Source organism: Bos javanicus, chromosome 18, assembly GCF_032452875.1.
Source record: "Bos javanicus breed banteng chromosome 18, ARS-OSU_banteng_1.0, whole genome shotgun sequence".
In the NCBI taxonomy this organism is placed as follows: Eukaryota; Metazoa; Chordata; class Mammalia; order Artiodactyla; family Bovidae; genus Bos; species Bos javanicus.
In genome coordinates, this window is record NC_083885.1 from 65,156,536 (window position 1) to 65,180,111 (window position 23,576).

General features: G+C 45.2%; 1 protein-coding gene across 3 annotated transcripts; it reads right to left on the minus strand.

Moving 5' to 3' along the window:
• Positions 1-682: 682 nt before the first annotated feature.
• ZNF772 (zinc finger protein 772) lies at positions 683-23,565 on the minus strand. Of its 3 annotated transcripts, none has more exons than XM_061386517.1 (3): positions 23,380-23,565; positions 12,280-12,406; positions 683-11,015 (listed from the first exon to the last, which is right to left on the minus strand). In XM_061386517.1, the coding sequence occupies exons 1-3, from the start codon at positions 23,395-23,397 to the stop codon at positions 9,868-9,870; spliced, it is 1,293 nt and encodes a 430-aa protein (XP_061242501.1). In that variant the 5' UTR covers positions 23,398-23,565; the 3' UTR covers positions 683-9,867. The 3 variants fall into 3 exon arrangements, with proteins under 3 accessions (XP_061242501.1, XP_061242500.1, XP_061242502.1); XM_061386516.1 differs by lacking the exon at positions 23,380-23,565 and adding an exon at positions 15,620-16,629; XM_061386518.1 differs by lacking the exons at positions 12,280-12,406; positions 23,380-23,565 and adding an exon at positions 11,650-12,258.
• Positions 23,566-23,576: the final 11 nt, after the last annotated feature.

A 23,576-nucleotide genomic window follows, 5' to 3' on the forward strand; every position in this document is an offset into this window, starting at 1 on the left:
GACCAACCTAGATAGCATATTCAAAAACAGAGACATTACTTTGTCAACAAAGGTTCGTCTAGTCAAGGCTATGGTTTTTCCTGTGGTCATGTATGGATGTGAGAATTGGACTGTGAAGAAGGCTGAGTGCCGAAGAATTGATGCTTTTGAACTGTGGTGTTGGAGAAGACTCTTGAGAGTCCCTTGGACTGCAAGGAGATCCAACCAGTCCATTCTGAAGGAGATCAGCCCTGGGCTTTCTTTGGAAGGAATGATGCTAAAGCTGAAACTCCAGTACTTTGGCCACCTCATGCGAAGAGTTGACTCATTGGAAAAGACTCTGATGCTGGGAGGGATTGGGGGCACGAGGAGAAGGGGACGACAGAGGATGAGATGGCTGGATGGTATCACGGACTCGATGGACGTGAGTCTCAGTGAACTCCGGGAGTTGGTGATGGACAGGGAGGCCTGGCGTGCTACGATTCATGGAATCACAAAGAGTCGGACACGACTGAGCGACTGATCTGATCTGAAGTCTCAATTTATTATTTTTTTCGGTTTTGGTTTTTATGTCTGGTAAAAAAGTCTTTGTTTAACCCATGTTCAAAGAGTGCTCCTCATCCATATCTCCTATGAGATGTATAGTTTGTGTTTCAGGCATTCAAGGTTATGAACTTCAGATTAATTACTCAATGATGAGATGTTGATGGTTTCTGTCACTTTATTTTTCATATGGATGTTGTCTTAGAGCATTTTGTTGAAAACATTGTTGGCAATTTTATTGAAAATAGACAGTGCAGGTGTGGATCTGTTTCTGTGGTCTATATATTTTTATTGTCTATCCTTTCATCAATATTACACTTTTGTTAGTAAAGCTAACAATTCTATATTTGATTCTTAAAATCAGACTAAAACCTTTAAAATTCGTGTTCTTTCCAAAATTTGAATATTTTAGGTTTTTTGAATTTTCACATGAATTTTAGAATCATTTTGTCAATTTCTACCAAAGTCACTGGACATTTGATAGCTGTATGAACCAACAGCACAATTACAGGAGAATAAATTAAAATATTAAGTCCTTAGGTCCAGAAACATGGTTATGTCTCAGTGAAGTTTTGTGAATTTGCTTTGTAGTTGTTGAATGTATTTTCTTTCGTAAATTCCTATATATTTCATATATTGATGCTACAATAAGCAGTATAGTTTTTCAACTTCCAAACATTTGTTGTATATTGACTTTTTATCCTGTAACCTTGACTAATCAATTAGATCTTATTTTTTTTTTAATATATAGTAAAGGGTTTTCTAAATAAATAATCATGTCATCTGTGAATAATGGCTACTTTGGGTCTTCCTTTACAATGTGCACATCATTTATTCTCTTTAATTTTCCTGTGTCACCAGAACAGACTCTCAGTGCAACATTACATAGAAACTGTGAGAGTGGACATTCCTCCTTATTCCTGGTATTGGGGGAAAACACCCAAACTTTCCCCATTAAATGTAATGTCAGCTTTCGGTCTCTAACGCTACCATATATTGGTTCTGACATCAATTTTCTGACACTAACTACCCAGAGTTTGTGTCGGTCTCCACATCTTTAAGGGTTCAGTCCTCCACAAGAAAGTCCTCCTCACTTCAGAAAGGAGTTTCAAGTCACAGGGCCCAACTGCACTTCTGGCCAGCTGGCTATAATTTCAGGAGTTCTCATGATCCCCTCAGGTTCAAGAATTGGCTAGAATGGCTCAGAGTACTTACTAAGAGTGCTATACCTATGATTCCAGTTTTGTTATCAAGAATACAGCTCAGGAACAGCCAATGGAATGAATGCAAGGGAAAGGTATGGGCAGGTCCCAGGTGTGAAGTTTCCATGACCTATCTCTGGGGAATACAGACATACCACTCTCCTGCACATCAATATATTCACCAACCAGAAGCCCCATCCAGTCTTGTCCATCCAGTGTTTGGATCAGAATTTGATTACACAGACACAACTGATTAAATCATGGTCACATGCCGGAACAAAACATCTAGATCCACTTCTCTCCCCACAGGTCTGTCTGGCTCAGTTTCAAACTTTTAATCATACACTTGGTCTTTCTGGTAACCAGTCTTCATCCTCAAACTTTCTAGGGGCTTATCAAGAGTCACTCCATCAGCACCAGAAAGACTCCTATCATACCAGGAATTTCATGATTTCTCAAGCTCTGTGACAGGAACCTGGGACAAAGACCAGATATAATCATTATACCATGCCTTCTAGTTAATACGGATTAAATTAATATATGTTCAATTGTTAAACCAATGTTGTGTGCATGCGTGCTAAGTCGCTTCAGTCATGTCTGACTCTTTGCAACCCTTGGACTGTAGCCTGCCAGGCTCCTCTGTCCATGGGATTCTCTGGGCAAGAATACTGGAGGGGGTTGCCATGCCCTCCTCCAGGGGATCTTCACGACCTAGGGATTGAACCCGTGTTTCCTACATTGCAGGCAGATTCTTAACCGCTGAGTCACCCGGGAAGCCCCTAAACCAACCTTATATTCATGATCAATCTCACTAGGTTGTAATCATTATCAGGAGTATAAAACTGGCTTAACAATTCAAAATATGCCATATATAAATACACACATTTAATTCTCTAAAATTTTGTTAAGGATTTTTTTTTTTTTTTTTGCATCTACACTCACACCCTGATATATTTCATTACCTGGTTTTGCTCTTAGGGAACTAAGATCCCACATGCCACATGGCACAGTCAAAATAGAAAACAATCACACATTATCCATTATGTCTCAAAGATATCTAGTGCTATACCTTCTTTCCTTGCTTATATTTATAAACACGTGATTTCTTTTTTTTTCTTTTTCCTGATGTAATTGGAGGTTTTATCAATTCTACTAATTTATTCAAAGTATCTGCTTTAGGACGATTCATACATTTTCTTGAAAAAAAAAATAAAGTACATGAAATTGATTCTTAATATACTGGAAAAAATACCAGTAACCTATCAGAGAGAGCAAATAAATGATACGAGCCCCATGGCCATCTCAGGTTTCCATGAAAGGAAGTTCCCAGGCTCTAATACAAAAGTGCTGAGACCAGGGAGACCCCCAAAATCATCCTGATATGAGAAAGAACTTACAACCTGGGCCTGCTAAGGTGTCTGGAGTTCAACAGAGCACAGGACAAAAGACAGACCTACAGAGGGTCATCTTCAAGTGTTCAGCTCAGTACAAATCTGTATATATAGGTAGGGAAGGACCAGAGGTTGAGTAAAGAAACACCCAAAAGGATTCAATGAAACAATTTCCAAGGATAATGTAGAGAACAGAATAGCACCTGTTCCAATCAGTTTAAATCAGAAACCTTAGGAAGCATACGGTAGAAAATACAGAATGACTTGTGTCTCAGCAGAGGGTGAGAAAATAGCCTTAAAATGATTGCTGCAATAATTCCACCTAAAAATGTTTGGAATCAAGATCCCCAAAGATCATACTCTTTCTAAGGAACTTAAGCATGTAAAATATCGAGAATATCTCTGGGACTTCTCTGGCGGTCCAGTGGTTGAGACTTCGCCTTCCAATGAAGGGGGTGCAGGTTTGAACCCCGGTCAGGGAGCTAAGATCCCACATGCCTCATGGTCAAAGAAAAAAAAACAAAACATACAACAGAAACAATATTGTAACAAATTAATAAAGACTTTTAAAAAACAGTCCACATTAAAAAAAACCTTAAAAATATATAAAGAATATCTACTGAAAAGCAGGTATTTTCAGTACCCAAAAAGGCAAAGGGCTTCCCTTGTGGCTCAACTAGTAAAGAATCTGCCTGCAATGCGGGAGACCTGGGTTTGATCCCTGGGTTGGGAAGATCCCTGGAGAAGGGAATGGCTACCCACTCCAGTATTCTGGCCTGGAGAATTCCATGGACTGTATAGTCCATGGGGTCGCAAAAAGTCGGGCGTGACTAAGCGACCTTCACTCACTCAAAAAGGCAAAATGAGTATTGAATCAAAACTACACAATGTTAAGTGTGTGACAAGGTGGATTTTAGGGCAAAGAATATCACTATAGATAAAGAGGACCCCAGGCCTTGGTTGTGGCATGGGGGATCTATTCCCTGACCAGGGACTGAACCCAGGCCCCAGGCATTGGGAGTACAGAGTCTAATGCTCCAGTGGCACAATCGGCTAGCACACGGTACTTCCACAGAGTCTTAACCACTGGACCACCAGGGAAGTCCCAAGAAGGCCTTTTATTAATGCTAAAGAAGTCTGCTCATTAAGTGGACATAACAGTAGGAAACGTTTATTCACCTAATAAAAAGGCACAAAGCAAATAGAAAAATAAAAATAGAATAAAAATAAATAGCACAAAGGAAAACATGATAGAACTAAACAGAAAAATAGGAAAATCCACTTTTAGAGTCAGAGATGTCAACAACCCCATTCAAATAATTGACAGAGCAGTGCCCATCCCATGAGTAAGGACACAGAAAACTTAGACATTATTAATTACATTAACTTGAGATGACATTTGTAGAAACTCTCCACCAAACAAGAAAACAATATACATTCATTTCAAGTTAACGTGAAACGCAGGATAACCCATATTCTGGGCCATAAATCAAATACCTATAAATGAAAATAATTCAAGTCATAATATGTATACTTTGACTATAATGAATTAAATTAGAAATCAATTACCAAAAAGAAAAGCCCAAATAACATACTTCTAAAAGAACCATGTGTCAGAAGAAATTTAAAACAAAACTGGAAAAGGTTTAAAATAACTTAAATGAAAATACAACATATTAAGTTTTGTGGGAGGTAATTAAAGTAGTTGTTACAGGGTGGTTCTTAGTATTCAGCAACTATACTAGCAAAAAACCCAAAGGTTTCAAATGAAGGAACTCAGCTTCTATGCTAAAATGTAGCAGAAGAGAAATGAAAGATAATAAAAGCAAAAGGTAACAGTAAAGTCAAAATGAGGGAAAACAAAACAGAAAAATCAGTGAAGTCAAGTGCTCGAAGAAGATCAATAAAGCTGATAAACTGCTGGTAAAGAAAAAAAATACAGACATTATCAGTATAAGAATAAGAGATGAGGCACCACTACAGATTCTACAGGTACTAAAATAAGACAATAGCTTGAAAATTTTGACTATTTAAAAAACTCCACGAGAGATACAAACTACCAAAGCTCACTGATTGTATAGGTGTGTGGGGGGGGGGCGGGGGGAGGGGGTAAATTCTATAAACCTAGGTCCACTATGGTTTCCCAAGTGGCGTTAGTGGTAAGCAATCTGCCTGCCAATTCAGGAGACGCAAGAGAGGCAAGATCCCCTGGAGAAGAAAACGGCAACCCACTCCAGTACTCTTGCCTGGAAAATCCCATGGCGGAGGGCCTGGTAGGCTACAGTCCATGGGGTCGCAAAGAGTCGGACAAGACTGAGCCACTTCACTACACTACTAAGAGAGGCAAGTTCAGTCCCTGGGTTGGGAAGATCCTCTGGAGCAGGAAATGGCAACCCACTCCAGTATTCGTGCCTGGAAAATCCCCTGGACAGAGGAACCTGATGGTCTCCAGAGGGAGAGTCGGACACGACTGAGCGACTAAGCATAGCACAGGTTCACTATGGAATTTTACAGTTAGAAACTTTCCCACAAAATAGACTCCCGGCCTACATACTTCACTGGTGAATTCTATCAAACAAGAAAGAAACACTGTCAATTCTTCACAAACTTGTCCAGAAAATTAAAGAGCAGGGGATACTTAACCAACTTATTCTGTAAACCCAACATTACGCTGATAGCAACCAAACCCAAGCATTAAAAATATCAGAGCCAAAAAAAAAAAAAAAGAGAGAGAGACTAACAGCTCTCATGAGCATAGATACAAAAATCTTCAACAAGAAAAGAAAACCAGTGTATAAAATTGAACCATGCATAAAAAGAGTAGTGCATCATGATCAAATGGGATTTACCTCAGAAATGCAAGGTTAGTTTAACTTTTTAAATCAGTCAATATAATTCCTCATTAAAAGGCTTTGCTAAGTCGCTTCAGTCATGTCCAACTCTGTGCGACCCCATGGACTGCAGCCTACCAGGCTTCTCCGTCTGTGGGATTCTCCGGGCCAGAACACTGGAGTGGGTTGCCATTTCCTCCTCCAATGCATGAAAGTGGAAAGTGAAAGTGAAGTCGCTCAGTCGTGTCTGACTCTTTGCGACCCCATGGACTGCAGCCCACCAGGCTCCTCCGTCCATGGGATTTTCCAGGCAACAGTACTGGAGTGGGGTGCCATTGCCTTCTCCCTTAAAAGGCTATACACAAAGGTAAAAAAAGAAAAACCATGACTGTGGTCACCAGTATCCAAGAAATGCTCCCCCAAATACCTCCCACGTTGCATCTTACTGTTGTAAAGTGAGTCCCCTTGCACCATGTACCAGCATTAGTCTGTATTATCCATAGAGTAAGTCAGAAGCGGTGGCACATCACCTCCAGGTTAAGGTCATAACAGAAAGTATAGCTTTGTCCTTGTGAGTTCTCTCCTGGGTCACTTGCTTTGGAACTACTTCTCTAAAGTGGAATACTGTAAGTAAAAGTATGGATGAAAAAGAATGAACTGATACACAGAACATTGATAAATCACAAAATAATTATGCAGAGTTTAAAAAGCTAGAACCATAAAAATACATTTTAAGTTATTCTATACTCATGAGCTCCTTATTGCCAAATTCAGACTGAAATTGAAGAAGGTAGGGAAAACCACTAGACCATTCAGGTATGATCTAAATCAAATCCCTTATGATTATACAGTGGAAGTGAGAAATAGATTTGAGGGGCTAGATCTGATAAGAGTGCCTGATGAACTATGGAGAGAGGTTCGTGACATTGTACAGGAGAAAGGGATCAAGACCATCCCCGTACAAAAGAAATGCAAAAAGGCAAAAAATGGCTGTCTGGGAAGGCCTTACAAATAGCTGTGAAAAGAAGAGAAGCGAAAAGCAAAGGAGAAAAGGAAAGATATAAGCATCTGAATGCAGACTTCCAAAGAATAGCAAGAAGAGATAAGAAAGCCTTCCTCAGCGATCAATGCAAAGAAATAGAAAGAAAACAACAGAATGGGAAAGACTAGAGATCTCTTCAAGAAAATTAGAGATACCAAGGGAGCATTTCATGCAAAGATGGGCTCGATAAAGGACAGAAATGGTAAGGACCTAACAGAAGCAGAAGATATTAAGAAGAGGTGGCAAGAATACACAGAAGAACTGTACAAAAAAGATCTTCACGACCAAGATAATCACGATGGTGTGATCACTGACCTAGAGCCAGACATCCTGGAATGGGAAGTCAAGTGGGCCTTAGAAAGCATCACTACGAACAAAGCTAGTGGAGGTGATGGAATTCCAGTTGAGCTACTTCAAATCCCGAAAGATGATGCTGTGAAAGTGCTGCACTCAATATGCCAGCAAATTTGGAAACTCAGCAGTGGCCACAGGACTGGAAAAGGTCAGTTTTCATTCCAATCCCAAAGAAAGGCAATGCCAAAGAATGCTCAAACTACCGCACAATTGCACTCATCTCACACGCTAGTAAAGTAATGCTCAAAATTATCCAAGCCAGGCTTCAGCAACACGTGAACTGTGAACTTCCAGATGCTCAAGCTGGTTTTAGAAAAGGCAGAGGAAGCAGAGATCAAATTGCCAACATCCGCTGGATCATAGAAAAAGCAAGAGTTCCAGAAAAACATCTATTTCTGCTTTATTGACTATGCCAAAGTCTTTGACTGTGTGGATCACAATAAACTGTGGAAAATTCTGAAAGAGGTGGGAATACCAGACCACCTGATCTGCCTCTTGAGAAACCTATATGCAGGTCAGGAAGCAAAAGTTAGAACTGGACATGGAACAACAGACTGGTTCCAAATAGGAAAAGGAATATGTCAAGGCTGGATATTGTCACCCTGCTTATTTAACTTATATGCAGAGTACATCATGAGAAAGGCTGGGCTGGAAGAAGCACACGCAGGAATCAGGATTGCTGGGAGAAATATCAATAACCTCAGATATGCAGATGTCACCACCCTTATGGCAGAAAGTGAAGAGGAACTGAAAAGCCCCTTGATGAAAGTGAAAGTGGAGAGTGAAAAAGTTGGCTTAAAGCTCAACATTCAGAAAATGAAGATCATGGCATCTGGTCCCATCACTTCATGGGAAATAGATGGGGAAACAGTGGAAACAGTGTCAGACTTTATTTTTGGGGCTCCAAAATCACTGCAGATGGTGACTGCAGCCATGAAATTAAAAGACGGTTACTTCTTGGAAGAAAAGTTATGACCAACCTAGATAGCATATTGAAAAGCAGAGACATTACTTTGCCAACAAAGGTCCGTCTAGTCAAGGCTATGGTTTTTCCACTGGTCATGTATGGATGTGAGAGTTGGCCTGTGTAGAAAGCTGAGCACTAAAGAATTGATGCTTTTCAACTGTGGTGTTGGAGAAGACTCTTGAGAGTCCCTTGGACTGCAAGGAGATCCAACCAGTCCATTCTGAAGGAGATCAGCCCTGGGTGTTCTTTGGAAGGAATGATGCTAAGGCTGAAACTCCAGTACTTTGGCCACCTCATGCGAAGAGTTGACTCATTGGAAAAGACTCTGATGCTGGGAGGGATTGGGGGCAGGAGAAGGGGACGACAGAGGATGAGATGGCTGGATGGCATCACTGATTCGATGGACTTGAGTCTGAGTGAACTCTGAGAGTTGGTGATGGACAGGGAGGCCTGGCGTGCTGAAATTCATGGGGTTGCAGAGTCGGACATGACTGAGCGGCTGAACTGAACTGAACTTGTCCTTGTAGGTGACAGTGACATCTGCCTACCAAATATTACCCTCCTAAATAATGTCAGGGATGCAGGCAGGTCCCAGGGAATCAAGTTCTGAAACATTCCCTAGGAACAAGGGACCCAATTCATGATGTTCCCACATACATCAGAGGTTGACAACCTGCTCAAGAAGACCTTTGTCACACAAATCATCTCAACATACAGGACACACAATTAGGCCTGCAAAGCCTGGTACTCCTTCCCAGGAGGTCTTGAGCAGTAATGTAAATTAGGCTGAAACTAGAATAAGAGCTGTTCTTTCTTTATCCTTCTGCAAATACCACTGAGACTCAACAGTCGGCCTTCTCACACAAGCTGTTCATTCTTTCAGGCTGGCAAGCCCAATTCTGTTCTCAACTCAACCCACAGAGTGAACAAAATTCCCAGGAGAAAAGATAGCTTAGAAACTAAGGCATGTGTTGCAAAACCAGAACAATATGAGGCAGACAATTTCCAGGTCAGGTGACTTGGGGGCTGGTCAAACTCATCACGAGGCTCACAAGAGACCAACAGTCTGAAACATGGACATCTCTGCAGGCAACCAGCAGAACTAAGTTGCATTCTTCTGACCGAAAATGGGTCACACCCATGCTTCCACCAGTAGGGAGCAGGAAGGAGTGAGGATCATCAATAGTGTCAGGCTACCGATGGTGCCCTATAGGGAAGACAGGAAGAGCAGAGATTTTGCCCACCAAAGCATCTGGGGTGACATACGCACAATATGGGGCCCTGCTGTTGCACAGATGTATGGCTTCTTTCAGACACTGGCAGTGACATGCTTTTGGCAAGCAAGCAGAGACCTTCCACAGTGGCCAAGGCATGTTATGAAGTACAATACTGCCCCAGAACGCTTCCCACAGAGCTGGTACACAGAAGAATCTCCTCAGGGTGGGAGTTCAAACACGAGGCTCATCTTCTAGCTTATAGCTATTCACGAAGGCTCCTCTCGGAGCCTCTCTCTGGTGTCACTCACTATGTTGAATAAGACAGAGTATTGCCTGCTCTCCTAAGGCCTTTCTCCAGCGTGAACCTTCCAATGTCTGATGAGGGAAGCCCTTTGCCTGAAGGCTTTCCCACACTCACTGCATTTATACGGCCTTTCTCCAGTGTGGATTCTAAGGTGCTGCATAAGCACATGTTTGTGGCTAAAGGCTTTTCCACACTCACTGCACACATACGGCTTCTCACCATTGTGAACTCTCTGGTGGGCAATAAGATCGGAGCTTTGGCTGAAAAACTTCCCACATGCAATGCACTCATAAGGCCGTGCCCCGGTATGAACACTCCAGTGCTTAATGAGTCTGTATTTGTGGCCAAAGTATTTCCCACATTCGCTGCACTCATAAGGTCTTTCTCCAGTGTGGATACTCTCGTGCTGAACAAGCGTGGATTTGTGACTGTAGGCTTTCCCACATTCGCTGCACTTGTAAGGCCGTGCTCCAGTGTGGACTCTCTGGTGTACAATGAGATTAGAGCTATGATTAAAAACTTTCCCACATATGCCACACTCATAAGGCATCTCTCCAGTGTGGATCCTCTGGTGCTGTGCAAGTATGGGTTTGCGGCTAAAGGTTTTCCCACATTCGCTGCACTTGTAAGGCCTCTCTCCAGTGTGGACTCTCTGGTGCTGAACAAGTGAGTCTTTGCGGCTGAAGGCCTTCCCACATTCGCTGCACTCATAATGCTTCTGTCCACTGTGAAAGACCTCTGCACAGTGGGTGTCACTCTGTGGCTTCCACTTGCTAAGAGGGTAATGCTGCTGAAACATGCTTGAGCTGGTTGGGAAGTCCTCACAACCCTCCCCGGTGGTAAAAGGTGTCTCCGACGACTGGACAGGGCAGCTGCTCACAAGAAGGGCCCCGTGCACGTCCCTCCTGTGGGGTTTCTCTCCACTGTGCTGACTGTGGAGGGGGAAGTTTGCACTGAACCACAGCTGTTTCCCACATGCTACACACAAGTATGGTTTCTGCCCAGGACGTGTTTCCTGGTGCTCAGCCATGTGCAGAACATCTCTCAAGATCGGGCCACATGTCTCACAGGGGTGAGCCTTCTGGGAAGATGGAATCGTCTTAGGAATCATGCCCTTAGACACTCTTTTTACAGAAATGCTCTGCTCAAAACGGATCTCATCGTCCTCCATTCCATGCCAACAACCTGAAAGCAGACAAATGCTGGTAAAGTACACAGTGACACTGGTGGGAAGGGGCAGTTATTACAAATGTGCATTTATCAAAACTAAGACTGAGGTCTGCCATCAGGACAAAAGGTCAGGGTGCAAGTTGAGTAAAGGGCTGCTCCACAGTCTTTGGCATCTAAAGGTCACAGGTTGGAAGTGGCTTTGATGGGGAGAGGACACAGATCTGATGAACAGCCCAGAAAGAGCCAGGGTCCCCAATGAAATTATCCACAAATGCATTGTAGAAGGCCTTGGCGGCTGGGGAGACATGCAGAAGAGTGTGTTTACTAAACAGCTACAAATGAATAGAATAGCTGGTATTTAAGAATTATCTGAAGGACGTGCACCTCTCATGACACACAGAGCATATAAGCCAGTGTTGGAGAGCAGTACAGAGGAAGCAGTGGAGAGGAACAGCTGAGATGTGGGCAGAGGTGAGGAACTGCCAAAGGCCAAAGGTCACAGCATAAAAGGTAAGTGGGTAAACAGGGCAGTAAAGACAGGAATGAAGTGTGGGCAGTGGCCTTGGCACTTAAACCACTGTGGGCACTGAGAGGCTGGAGAGTGACCAGAATCCAGCCTGACATCACAGTTTCCCCAGCTCCCACTCACCAGGGCCACCTGCACTCTGAGCCTCTCTGGTCAGGGCTGGAATTGTGTCAGCCCAGTCAGAGACCCAGGGTTCCCTGCCCAGCTCCTGTGGGGAAACCCCATGGGACATGGAAGATGCATATCTTAAGGAAAAGACAGGACAGGTAAATGGCCAGGTGTGGGTGACCCACCCTTCAGAAAAGAAACCTAAATATGAAAATATCTCTGAAGTATTGTCTTGCAGGAATAGCCTAGTGGTCCCAACAAGTAGTGATTGTACTGGGTCCTTGGGATTCCTGATACAGGTAGGCTATGAGAAATGTCAGCTAGAGGAAGGGGACACAATCTGGGGCACAGGAGTGCCATGAATCTGGACAGAGGCACCCAGTCAGGGAGAGGACAAACCAGACATGATCCACTGGGTAACAACTGGACACTTCACGCCTGCATTCCTCCATGCAAGCCTTCAGGGCAGCAGGTCGTGGGAGCACTCAGAAACCAGAAGTGCTAGAGCCCACAGTTCACACCTGGCACCCATGGTACCTACTCCAGGGAACCAGGGCGGTGGTGGTACTGCCTATGGTTCTGATTCAGGAAACAGGGAAGGGGGAGAGCCTAGTCCAGGCACTGCAGGGGACAAGAGGGCCTTACCCAGTGAGGCCATCAGTGCAAAGTTCTCCAGCATCACTTCGCGGTACAGGAGCCTCTGAGCCTCATCAAGGAGCCCCCACTCCTCCTGGGAGAAGGACACGAACACGTCCTCAAAGGTCACATTCCCCTGCCACAATGGGGAGAGCAGTCTGTGAGCAGTCTCCTTCCCAAGGATCCCATCTGCCGCCACAGAACTCCCCTGACCATTCCTTCCCACCCAGCTCCTCAGCTCAGAGCAAACACCAGCACCAGGTGCCATACATGTCTGCTCTCTCCTCAGGGTCCCGTTGGTCACTGTGTCCACCCACAGCAACAACAGGCAGGTGGGGCAGAAAGCCCTGTCTAAACTCTGGGGCTGGTATGGCGTACGAGACCTCCACCCACCTCCTTCCAGCCAGTTCTTTGAAAGTTGCTAAAATCATGATTACCAGACAACCAAAGTTAGGCTCATCTTTATTCCTTAAGCCCCTCAAATCAGGGCCCAAGTGCCATCAATTCACACTCCTTTTCCACATGCACATTGCTCTTCTAGATCACTCTACTTTGCCAACAAAGGTCCGTACAGTCAAGGCTATGGTTTTTCCTGTGGTCATGTATGGATGTGAGAGTTGGACTGTGAAGAAGGCTGAGCACTGAAGACTTGATGCTTTTGAACTGTGGTGTTGGAGAAGACTCTTGAGAGTCCCTTGGACTGCAAGGAGATCCAACCCGTCCATTCTGAAGGAGATCAGCCCTGGGATTTCTTTGGAAGGAATGATGCTAAAGCTGAAACTCCAGTACTTTGGCCACCTCAGGCGAAGAGTTGACTCATTGGAAAGAACTCTGATGCTGGGAGGGATTGGGAGCAGGAGGAGAAGGGGACGACAGAGGATGAGATGGCTGGATGGCATCGCTGACTCGATGGACGTGAGTCTCAGTGAACTCCGGGAGTTGGTGATGGACAGGGAAGCCTGGCGTGCTGCGATTCATGGGGTTGCAAAGAGTCGGGCACGACCGAGCGACTGATCTGATCTGATCTGATCTGATCACAACTCTGGCCGCTTACCCAGTTATTGGCTTCCACCATCATCTTCCTAGCTCATTAACTGGCCCCCAGAGAGCAGAGCCTGCTGGGTAATGTAGTTCACATGCCGCCAAACCTTGAGGAAATCAACAGGTTAGGTGCGGAGCTGGCGCACAGCCATTTGCAGGCACCTGTTACTGAGTAACCGTTACCAGGAAACCATTTCCGGGAGACTGCAGGAGGGTGTTGCAGCCTGGAGCAGAGACCAGCACCTTGCCTCATGACTCCAGGGTGCGGCAAACTGCACTCTCTTGACTGTCCTAGTAAGTATGCCAAACGGACATTCTTCGGGTGGGACGTGCTCTCTGCTGCGCTTCACTGCCTGCCCCTGAGTCCGTCCCCATGGAAACAAAACAAGATATTTCTAATCAACAGCAGAACCATAACTTTACTCCCTCTTTACGGTGCGCTGATCAAACTCCCCAGTATAGCTATTCCCTAATGATCTCATGTGACTTCTGCCAATAAAAGTGCGGGCTGAAAGGAGCCATTTTGTCTTCCTGTCATGGAGCGCAGGAGGGTCCCCTGACTCCCCGCTTGCCAAATTGTATGTGTCTGTTTTTTCCTCACATGCTCACTGTATCAGGTCTTTCTCACCCTCTGTGCCAGACGCGGCAGGACGGTACTGTTGTGGTGCTGGAGTTTCCCCCTTGTAAACCTGTGTACATGCCATCTTCTACTTTTTGGATGTCTCTCTCCTGAACCCCTCCATATAACTTCAGCCCCGTGTCCAGCAGCTCATTGGATATCTCAAGGGTTCTCTGGCACATCTCAGACTCTCCACGTGGCCACAAATAAACTACTGATACCCATATGCAGAGTTCCTTCTACCACTAACTTGCCCACGTCAGCTGATGGCGCTTCTACCCTTCTGACTGATATGGCCTAACACCTTGGGGCTGTCTCTTTCTTACACAGAAAATCTGACCCAATCACTTCTCCCGTCTACACAGCGACCCCTCTGGCCCAACCATTTATTCTAACTCGCCTGGAATACAGAAGCAGCCTTCTCCCGTCCTTCTCCTCACCTCTATCCTAATTCCCTCAACCCTCACCACATAGCCTGTTCTCCACTTGGAATTCAGAATCGTCTTTGTTGCTGTTTAGTCACTAAGCTGTGCCCAACTCTTTGCGACCGCATGGATGGTAGCCCGCCAGGCTCCTCTGTCCATGGGATTTCCCAGGCAAGAACACTGGAGTGGATTGCCATTTCCTTCTCCAAGGGATCTTCCCAGCCCAGGGATCAAACATGGCGTCTACAGGGAAGCTGTGAAAACCCAGATCAGATCACCTCGCTCCTCTGCTCCACATCTGCCATGGCTACACCACCCTCAGAACAGAGGCCTGGCTTCTCAGTTGGCCATTTCAGGCCTGACTCCTGCTACCAGACTTGGTGATGATCTGTAGTTTTTTTTTTTTAATTCCGAATTCAATCTCACCATCAGGTATGCTGGTTCCTGTGCCTGGAACAAACTGCCACGCCTTATTTCAATGGTCACCAGGAGTCAGTGTCCTGCATTATAACCCCTGGACTGGACTGAGAACTCTGAGGTTGGTGTTTCTCAGGAGTCCTCAGACTCAAGAGCTGCGAGAGTACAAGGTAACGCGTTCTATGAAACCACAATCCTGGGGCCCTGATGGGTGAAGGTGAAGGTGTAATTGATGAGAGACTGGACATCCTTGTCTCACTGTATAAATCCCACAATTACTTCTGAGATTGGGGAAACTGTAGATACAGGGAAACTGAGAGAGAAGCAACCACGATCTAGCCCTAAGAGAGCCTCGGGCCTCTCTCCTGCTGCTGCTCGGCCATAAGGACCTGGAGCTGAGTCTACCCTGTGTGCCCCAGTCCACTAGGCCATCTAACAACTGCGTGGCCTTGGACCATCTCTCAACATTTCTATGCTCCACTGTCCTCTCTCTCACGTCAAGTTTCTTCACACCTGGACAGTCTACATAAACCATCAGATACGGTCTGTTTAGAACCTTCCGTGCTCCCATCACCTTCAGAACGAAGGCACAGCGGCTCAGACCCTCTGATCTTTTCAGACACCAAAGACTCAGACTCGAGGTTTCCCAAATGCTCTGCACATTCCGGCCCCAACTTCTGTAACGTCCTGTCATCCCATCACCCGGGCTGTAAGAAAAGTCCGCCCAAGAGCGCCCCTACGGTCGGGACACAGGGCCCAGAGCTGCGGGGCTCTGAGGCTTCCCTCATTCGAGGCTTCAGGATTCAGAGACGGAGGTCGAGGGAGGACCCGGGGGCGCAGCACCCACCTGCGCCGGGTCCGTCAGCACCGCGGCCGCCATCGGCACCTGCGGACTGGGGAAGGCGAGTGGCTGCAGAGCGACAGGTGCTAGGTCCTGGGCTCCGGCGGCCGGGTCACCCGATCAGTGCCACTACCAATCCTCAGGTCCGCCTCTGTTTAGGGCAACAACGCCTCTCACGTTTTCCCCATCGCGTCACCCAGTGTGTGACGTAGCCTTCTGGATACGGATCTGGTGGACTAATCCGAAAGCAAACAATATGTCCGCCCAAAACGGGAACAGGAAGTCCCACCCAGGCATCGTCCCTATGAACGGAAATTCCCCTTCCGTGGGGCCTCATTGGCCCAGAGCTGCCGAGGCTCCTGGGTAATGTAGTTACCACAGCACCAACGATGAAGTGGGGGCATTGGCGCCACCTGCAGGTCACAAGTGGAGCTACCTACCTAACGCCGCCTAGAAAAGATTTAAGTTTGAGGATTAGGCTGAGTTTTGGATCATGGAAAAAGCAAGAGTTCCAGAAAAACATCTATTTCTGCTTTATTGACTATACCAAAGCCTTTGACTGTGTGGATCACAATAAACTGTGGAAAATTCTGAAAGAGATGGGAATACCAGACCACCTGACCTTCTTGAGAAACCTATATGCAGGTCAGGAAGCAACAGTTAGAACTGGACGTGGAACAACAGACTGGTTCCAAATAAGGAGTACGTCAAGGCTGTATATTGTCACCCTGTTTGTTTAACTTATATGCAGAGTACATCATATGAAATGCTGGGCTGGAAGAAGCACACGCTGGAATCAAGATTGCCGGGAGAAATATCAATAACCTCAGATATGCAGATGACACCACCCTTATGGTAGAAAGTGAAGAGGAACTGAAAAGCCTCTTGATGAGAGTGAAAGGGCAGAGTGAAAAAGTTGGCTTAAAGCTCAACATTCAGAAAACGAAGATCATGGCATCTGGTCCCATCACTTCATGGGAAATAGATGGGGAAACAGTGGAAACAGTGTCAGACTTTATTTTTGGGCTCCAAAATCACCATAGATGGTGACTGCAGCCATGAAATTAAAAGATGCTTACTCCTTGGGAGGAAAATTATGACCAATCTAGATAGCATATTCAAAAGCAGAGACATTACTTTGCCAACAAAGGTCTGTCTAGTCAAGGCTATGGTTTTTCCTGTGGTCATGTATGGATGTGAGAGTTGGACTGTGAAGAAAGCTGAGAGCCAAAAAACTGATGCTTTGAACTGTCGTGCTGGAGAAGACTCTTGAGAGTCCCTTGGACTGCAAGGAGATCCAACCAGGACATTCTGAAGGAGATCAACCCTGGGATTTCTTTGGAAGGACTTATGCTAAAGCTGAAACTCCAGTACTTTGGCCACCTGATGTGCAGAGTTGACTCATTGGAAAAGACTGATGCTGGGAGGGATTGAGGGCAGGAGGATAAGGGGATGACAGAGGATGAGATGGCTGGATGGCATCACTGACTAGATGGACATGAGTTTGAGTGAACTCCGGGAGTTGGTGATGGACAGGGAGGCCTCAGTTCAGTTCAGTTCAGTTACTCAGTCGTGTCCGACTCTTCATAACCCCATGAATCGGAGCACGCCAGGCCTCCCTGTACATCACAAACTCCCGGAGTTCACTCAGACTCAAGTCCATCGAGTCAGTGATGTCATCCAGCCATCTCATCCTCTGTCGTCCCCTTCTCCTCCTACCCTCAATCCCTCCCAGCAGGAATCAGAGTCTTTTCCAATGAGTCAACTCGTCGCGTGAGGTGGCCAAAGTATTGGAGTTTCAGCTTTAGCATCATTCCTTCCAAAGAAAGCCCAGGGCTGATCTCCTTCAGAATGGACTGGTTGGATCTCCTTGCAGTCCAAGGGACTCTTAAGAGTCTTCTCCAACACCACAGTTCAAAAGCATCAATTCTTCAGCGTTCAGCTTTCTTCACAGTCCAACTCTCACAGCCATACATGACCACTGGAAAAACCATAGCCTTGACCAAACGGACCTTCGTTGGCAAAGTAATGTCTCTGCTTTTGAATATGCTATCTAGGTTGGTCATAACTTTTCTTCCAAGGAGTAGGTGTCTTTTAATTTCATGGCTGCAGTCACCATCTATGGTGATTTTGGAGCCCCCCAAAATAAAGTCTGACACTGTTTCCACTGTTTCCCCATCTATTTCCCATGAAGTGATGGGACCAGATGCCATGATCTTCGTTTTCTGAATGTTGAGTTTTAAGCCACCTTTTTCACTCTCTTTCACCTTCATCAAGAGGTTTTTTAGTTCTCTTCACTTTCTGCCATAAGGGTGGTGTCATCTGCATATCTGAGGTTATTGATATTTCTCCTGGCAATCTTGATTCCAGCTTGTGTTTCTTCCAGTCCAGCGTTTCTCATGATGTCCTCTGCATATAAGTTAAATAAGCAGGGTGACAATATACAGCCTTGATGTACTCCTTTTCCTATTTGGAACCAGTCTGTTGTTCCACGTCCAGTTCTAACTGTTGCTTCCTGACCTGCATACAAATTTCTCAAGAAGCAGATCAGGTGGTCTGGTATTCCCATCTTTCAGAATTTTCCACAGTTTTTTGTGATCCAAACAGGCAAAGGCTTTGGTATAGTCAATAAAGCAGAAATAGATGTTTTTCTGGAACTCTCTTGCTTTTTCTATGATCCAGCGGATGTTGGCAATTTGGTCCTTTTCTAAAACCAGCTTGAGCAACTGGAATTTCATGGTTCACATATTGCTGAAGCCTGGCTTGGAGAATTTTGAGCACTACTTTACTAGTGTGTGAGATTAGTGCAATTGTGCGGTAGTTTGAGCATTCTTTGGCACTGCCTTTCTTTGGGAGGCCTGGTGTGCTGCAATTCATGGGATTGCAAAGAGACACAACTGAGCAACTGGACCGAACTGACTGAAGGTATGGGAAAGTCATTTTGGCTTATACAATAATTAACTTGAACTTTAGGCTAACCAAAACTGCCTGTGTGTGGCTTATCAAATGTGCACTGCACATCTGCATTAGTTTTAAAGAAAAAAACACACCGACCAGAAGTAAAGACTGTCCATTTTTGAGATAAAGATAAAAACATCTCCCCTTCCTGGGATGCCAAAGCTAGTACTCCTTTGATGATAAAATTCCTTTGCTAGGTGCCAAGGCCATATTGAGTAGTGCATGTGCTGATGTGGTTTTTGGTTTGCTTTTGTTTTTTGGGATCTTTGACTATGTCATCGCCTACATTCAGTCTTTGCTTCATCACCAAGTTTTTGATATTGGGCATCGCACTGGCAAAGGAAACTTGGTAACATATAATTGGTTCACTCTAAGGAAACCACTTTCTTGTGGTTCTCAAGATCCTCTTTAAGTGCTTCAGGAGAATGAAAGACTGGAGCACCAGCTGCGCAGGGACATTGAAATGCAAGCCCATCTACAATAAGGATGCTCTCTGGATGACCGTCTGGCAGAGCCCCTCACTACTACTCCACCGTCATCTCTGCAGCTCCGTTACTCAGTGCAAGTCTGTGTGACCCACTAACAGTGAGGCCAAATTGTACCAAAACGTAGGAGTTTGGAGCAGTGAAAGGTTCACTGCAGAGACAGGTAAGGAGATGGATTCCTCATACCCCAAACCCCAGACTCTCTAAAAGTTTTAAGGAAAACTGAAAAGAGAGGGAGGGGTGTGGTTAGTTGTATTGGGTAGAAAGACATGAGCGTTGAGGGGAGGCCTGGCTGAAAGGGATGCAAGCTGATCTCTAAACTCCATCCCAGACACACCCAGGAGAGCTCACATATATGCTACAAAATAACTGCAGAGACTTTTCAACTGCTACATATGTCCCCTAGGCACACAGTGGATAAAAAATGACCACAGGAGCTCTCTCTAACCTTGGCCAGTTAGGCAGTTAGGAGCTGATACAGGGTTTATGAATATTCTACATCTAATTATCATAGGTGGAATTATGGGCAGATATAAACAACTTAGCCTGCTTATATATAATTTATAATTGCTAATCAGCCTTGAGTGTATGTCCATTTGTATTCCCTTTCATTGATTTGTGGTAGGTACAAGCCCTACATTGCACAGGACATAACCAAAAGGAGGAGTTGTTGTTGTTCTCAGCCTTTGTTCCAAGGAGAAAGTGTCGTTTAATTTCATGGCTGCAGTCATCAACTGCAGTGATTCTGGAGCCCCCGAAAAATAAAGTCTGTCACTGTTTCCATTGTTCAGTTCAGTTCGGTCAGTTGCTCAGTCGTGTCTGGCTCTGCGACCCCATGGACCGCAGCACGCCAGGCCTCCCTGTCCATCACCAACTCCTGGGCCCAAACTCATGTCCATTGAGTCGGTGATGCCATCCAACCATCTCATCCTCTATCGTCCCCTTCTCCTCCTGCCTTCAATCTTTCTCAGCATCAGGGTCTTTTCAAATGAGTCAGCTCTTTGCATCAGGTGGCGAAAGTACTGGAGTTTCAGCTTCAACATCAGTCCTTCCGTTATCAACTCATCTATTTGCCATGAAGTGATGGGACCAGATGCCATGATCTTAATTTTTTGAATGTTGAGTTTCAAGCCAGCTTTTTCACTTTCTTCTTTCACTTTCATCAAGAGGCTCTTTAGTTCCTCTTTGCTTTCTGCTATAGAGTGGTGTCATTTACATATCTGAGGTTATTGATATTTCTCCTGTCAACCTTGATTCCAGCTTGTGCTTCATCCAGCCTGGCATTTCACATCTTGTACTCTTTATATAAATTAAATAAACGGGGGCGGGGGGGGGGGGACAATATACAGCCTTGATGTACTCCTTTCCCAATTTGGAACCAGTCTGATGTTCCTTGTCTGGTTCTATTGGTTCTTCACCTTCATACAGGTTTCTCAGGAGGCAGGTAAGATGGTCTGGTATTCCCATCTTTTAAGAATTTTCCACAGTCTGTTGTGATCCACACGGTCAAAGGCTTTAGCATAGTCAGTGAAGCAGAAGTACATGTTTTTCTGGAATTCTCTTGCTTTTTCTATGATCCAACAGATGTTGGCAATTTGATCTCTCATTCCTCTGCCTTTACTAAATCCAGCTTGAACATCTGGGAGTTCTCACTTCACACACTGTTGAAGTCTAGCTTGGAGAATTTTGAGCATTACTTTGCTAGCATGTGAAATAAGTGCAATTTTGTGGTAGTTTGAACATTCTTTGGCATTGCCCTTCTTTGGGATTGGATTAAAAACTGACCTCTTTATGTCCTGTGGCCACTGCTGAGTTTTCCAAATTTGCTGGCATATTGAGTGTAGCACTTTCACAGCATCATCTTTTAAGATTTGAAATAGTTCAACTTTGAAAAGACCCTGATGCTGGGAAAGATTGAGGGCAGGAGGATAAGGGGACAACAGAGGATGAGATGGTTGGATGGCATCACTGACTCAAAGGATGAGAGTTTGAATAAACTCTGGGATTTGGTGATGGACAGGGAGGCCTGCCTTGCTGCAGTCCATGGGGTCGCAAAGAGTTGGACATGACTGAGTGACTGAACTGAACTGAACTGGAATTCCTTCACCTCCACTAGCTTTGTTTGTAGTGATGCTTCCTAAGGCCTACTTGACTTTGCATTCCAGGATGTCTGGCTCTAGGTGATTGATCACACCATCACGGTTATCTGGGTCATTAAGACTTTTTTTTTTTTTGGCATAGTTCTGTGTATTCTTGCCACCTCTCCTTAATGTCTTCCACTTCTGTTAGGTCCATACTGTTTATGTCCTTCGTTGTGCCCTTCTTTGCATGAAAATGTTGCCTTGGTATCTCTAATTTTCTTGAAGAGTTCTCTAGTCTTCCCATTCTATTGTTTTCCTCTATTTCTTTGCATTATTCACTTAACGAAGTCTTTCTTATCTCTCCTTGCTATTCTTTGGAACTCTGCACTGAAATGGGTGTATTTTTCCTTTTCTCCTTTGCCTTTAGCTTATCTTCTTTTCTCAGCTGTATGTAAGTCCTCCTCAGGCAATAATTTTGCCTTTTTTCATTTATTTTTCTTGGGGATGGTTTTGATCACTGACTCCTGTACAATGTTACAAACCCCCGTCCATAGTTCTTCAGGCACTCTATCAGATCTAATTCCTTGAATATATTTGTCACTTCCACTGTATAATGGTAAGGGATTTGACTTAGGTCATACTTGAATGGCCTAGTGGTTTTCCATACTTTCTTCAATTTAAGTCTCAATTTGGCAATAAGGAATTCTTGATCTGAGCCACAGTCAGCTTCCAGTCTTGTCTTTGCTGACTGTATAGAGCTTCTCCATCTATGGCTGCAAAGAATATAATCAATCTGATTTTGGTATTGACCATCTGGTGATGTCCATGTGTAGAGTCATCTCTTGTGTTGTTGGAAGAGGGTGTTTGCTATGACCAATGTGTTCTCTTGGGAAAGCTGTTAGCCTTTGCCCTGTTTCATTTTGTACTCCAAGGCCAAATTTGCCTGTTACTCCAGGTACCTCTTGACTTCCTATTTTTGCATTCCAGTCCCCTATGATGAAAAGGACATTTTTTTGTGTGTTAGTTCTAGAAGGAAATGGCAACCCACTCCAGTGTTCTTGCCTGGAGAATCCCAGGGATGGGGGAGGCTGGTGGCTGCCGTCTATGGGGGCACACAGAGTCGGCCACGACTGAAGTGACTTAGCAGAAGCAGCTAGGTGTCGTAGGCCTTCATAGAACCATTCAACTTCAGCTTCTTCGGCATTAGTGGTTGGGGCATAGACTTGGATTCTGTGATACTGAATGGTTTGCCTTGAAAATGAACCAAGATCATTCTTTCATTTTTGAGATTGCACCCAAGTGCTGCATTTCAAACTCTTTTGTTGACTATAAGGGCTACTCCATTTCTTTTAAGGGCTTCTTTCCCACAGCAGTAGATATAATGGTCATCTGAATTAAGTTTGTCCATTCCAGTCCATTTTAGTTCACTGATGCCTAAAAAGGAGAAGACTGGAAGTATAAAAGGGGAAAGCCAAGAGGGCTTGACTGGAAGGATGAGGAGGACTCCTTTGGGAGTGTGAAACTAATAAAAAAATCTCTCTGAGCCTGAACCAGGCTGTAACTTGTCCTACACCTTTCGGTCCATTGCTCCAAATTTTGTTGTGATGAGACAAGAATTGAGGAAGAGAAATAAACCAACCTGACAGTTGTTGCAAAATTTTGGTTTCAGATCACTCGTTCTTGAGATCAAGTCATGATCAAATGATGTTTCTATAAACGTACATCAAATGAATGTTATTCTCTGTTATGACAAGAAAGGGCAAGAGCCCAGGGCACAACTTTCACCCTCCAAGGTCTAGGTCCTGGCTGATGAGCAGAGAGTTCCTGCTCGGGCCCATAATCCTGTTAGGGAACATTCATCCTGCGCCCAACCTGGGTCCTCCTGCCAGTGCCCAGGCTGGGCAAAAGAGGCAGGTTTTAGCAGGCAGTCCACTCAAGGTCAGGTCCCCAGACTCAGCACAGCTATCATCATTGAGGGAGCCAGGTGCCCAGGACCCAGCTAGCCCTCAGGCTCCTCAGATGCCCCAACGGGAGTGGAGTGTACCTGCGTCCCAGGGTCCTGCGGACTGCAACCCATGCACACTGCTGTTGACACCAGGTCACGAAGGCAGGGATGGCAGAGAGGTTCCCCGTTGCCTCAGGACCTAGGTACCACTCAAGACCAGTGGCCCACGGTGGCAAGGGCTCTGGAGCTCCGCAGGACACGGCCCCTGCCTCCCCCTAACAGTGCCCCTCAGCTCACCTGCAGCCACAAGGCCATGAGTCCTGGAGCGTCCCCGGGAGAAAGCCACCCTCTGCCACACTCTCCACCAGAGGACCAGCACCTGGCCGGTTGGCCCAGCAGGACCTCTAACCGCCTTACCTAGGTCTGGAACTAACGGTCCCCACAGCTGTCTCGCGGTAACGGTTATGAGGTAAGGGCTATGCGGTAACTGGCCC

What these genes read in the sequence shown, in the direction of transcription:
- ZNF772 (XM_061386516.1), bottom strand. Translation starts at nt 15,652, where the DNA reads ATGGCGGCCGCGGTGCTGACGGACCCGGCGCAG. An exon ending in TGCTGACGGACCCGGCGCAG is followed by an intron (nt 12,407 to 15,619) that starts GTGGGTGCTGCG and finishes CCATTGTGGCAG; the next exon opens with GGGAATGTGACCTTTGAGGA. An exon ending in TGCACTGATGGCCTCACTGG is followed by an intron (nt 11,016 to 12,279) that starts GTAAGGCCCTCT and finishes GTCTGCTTTCAG; the next exon opens with GTTGTTGGCATGGAATGGAG.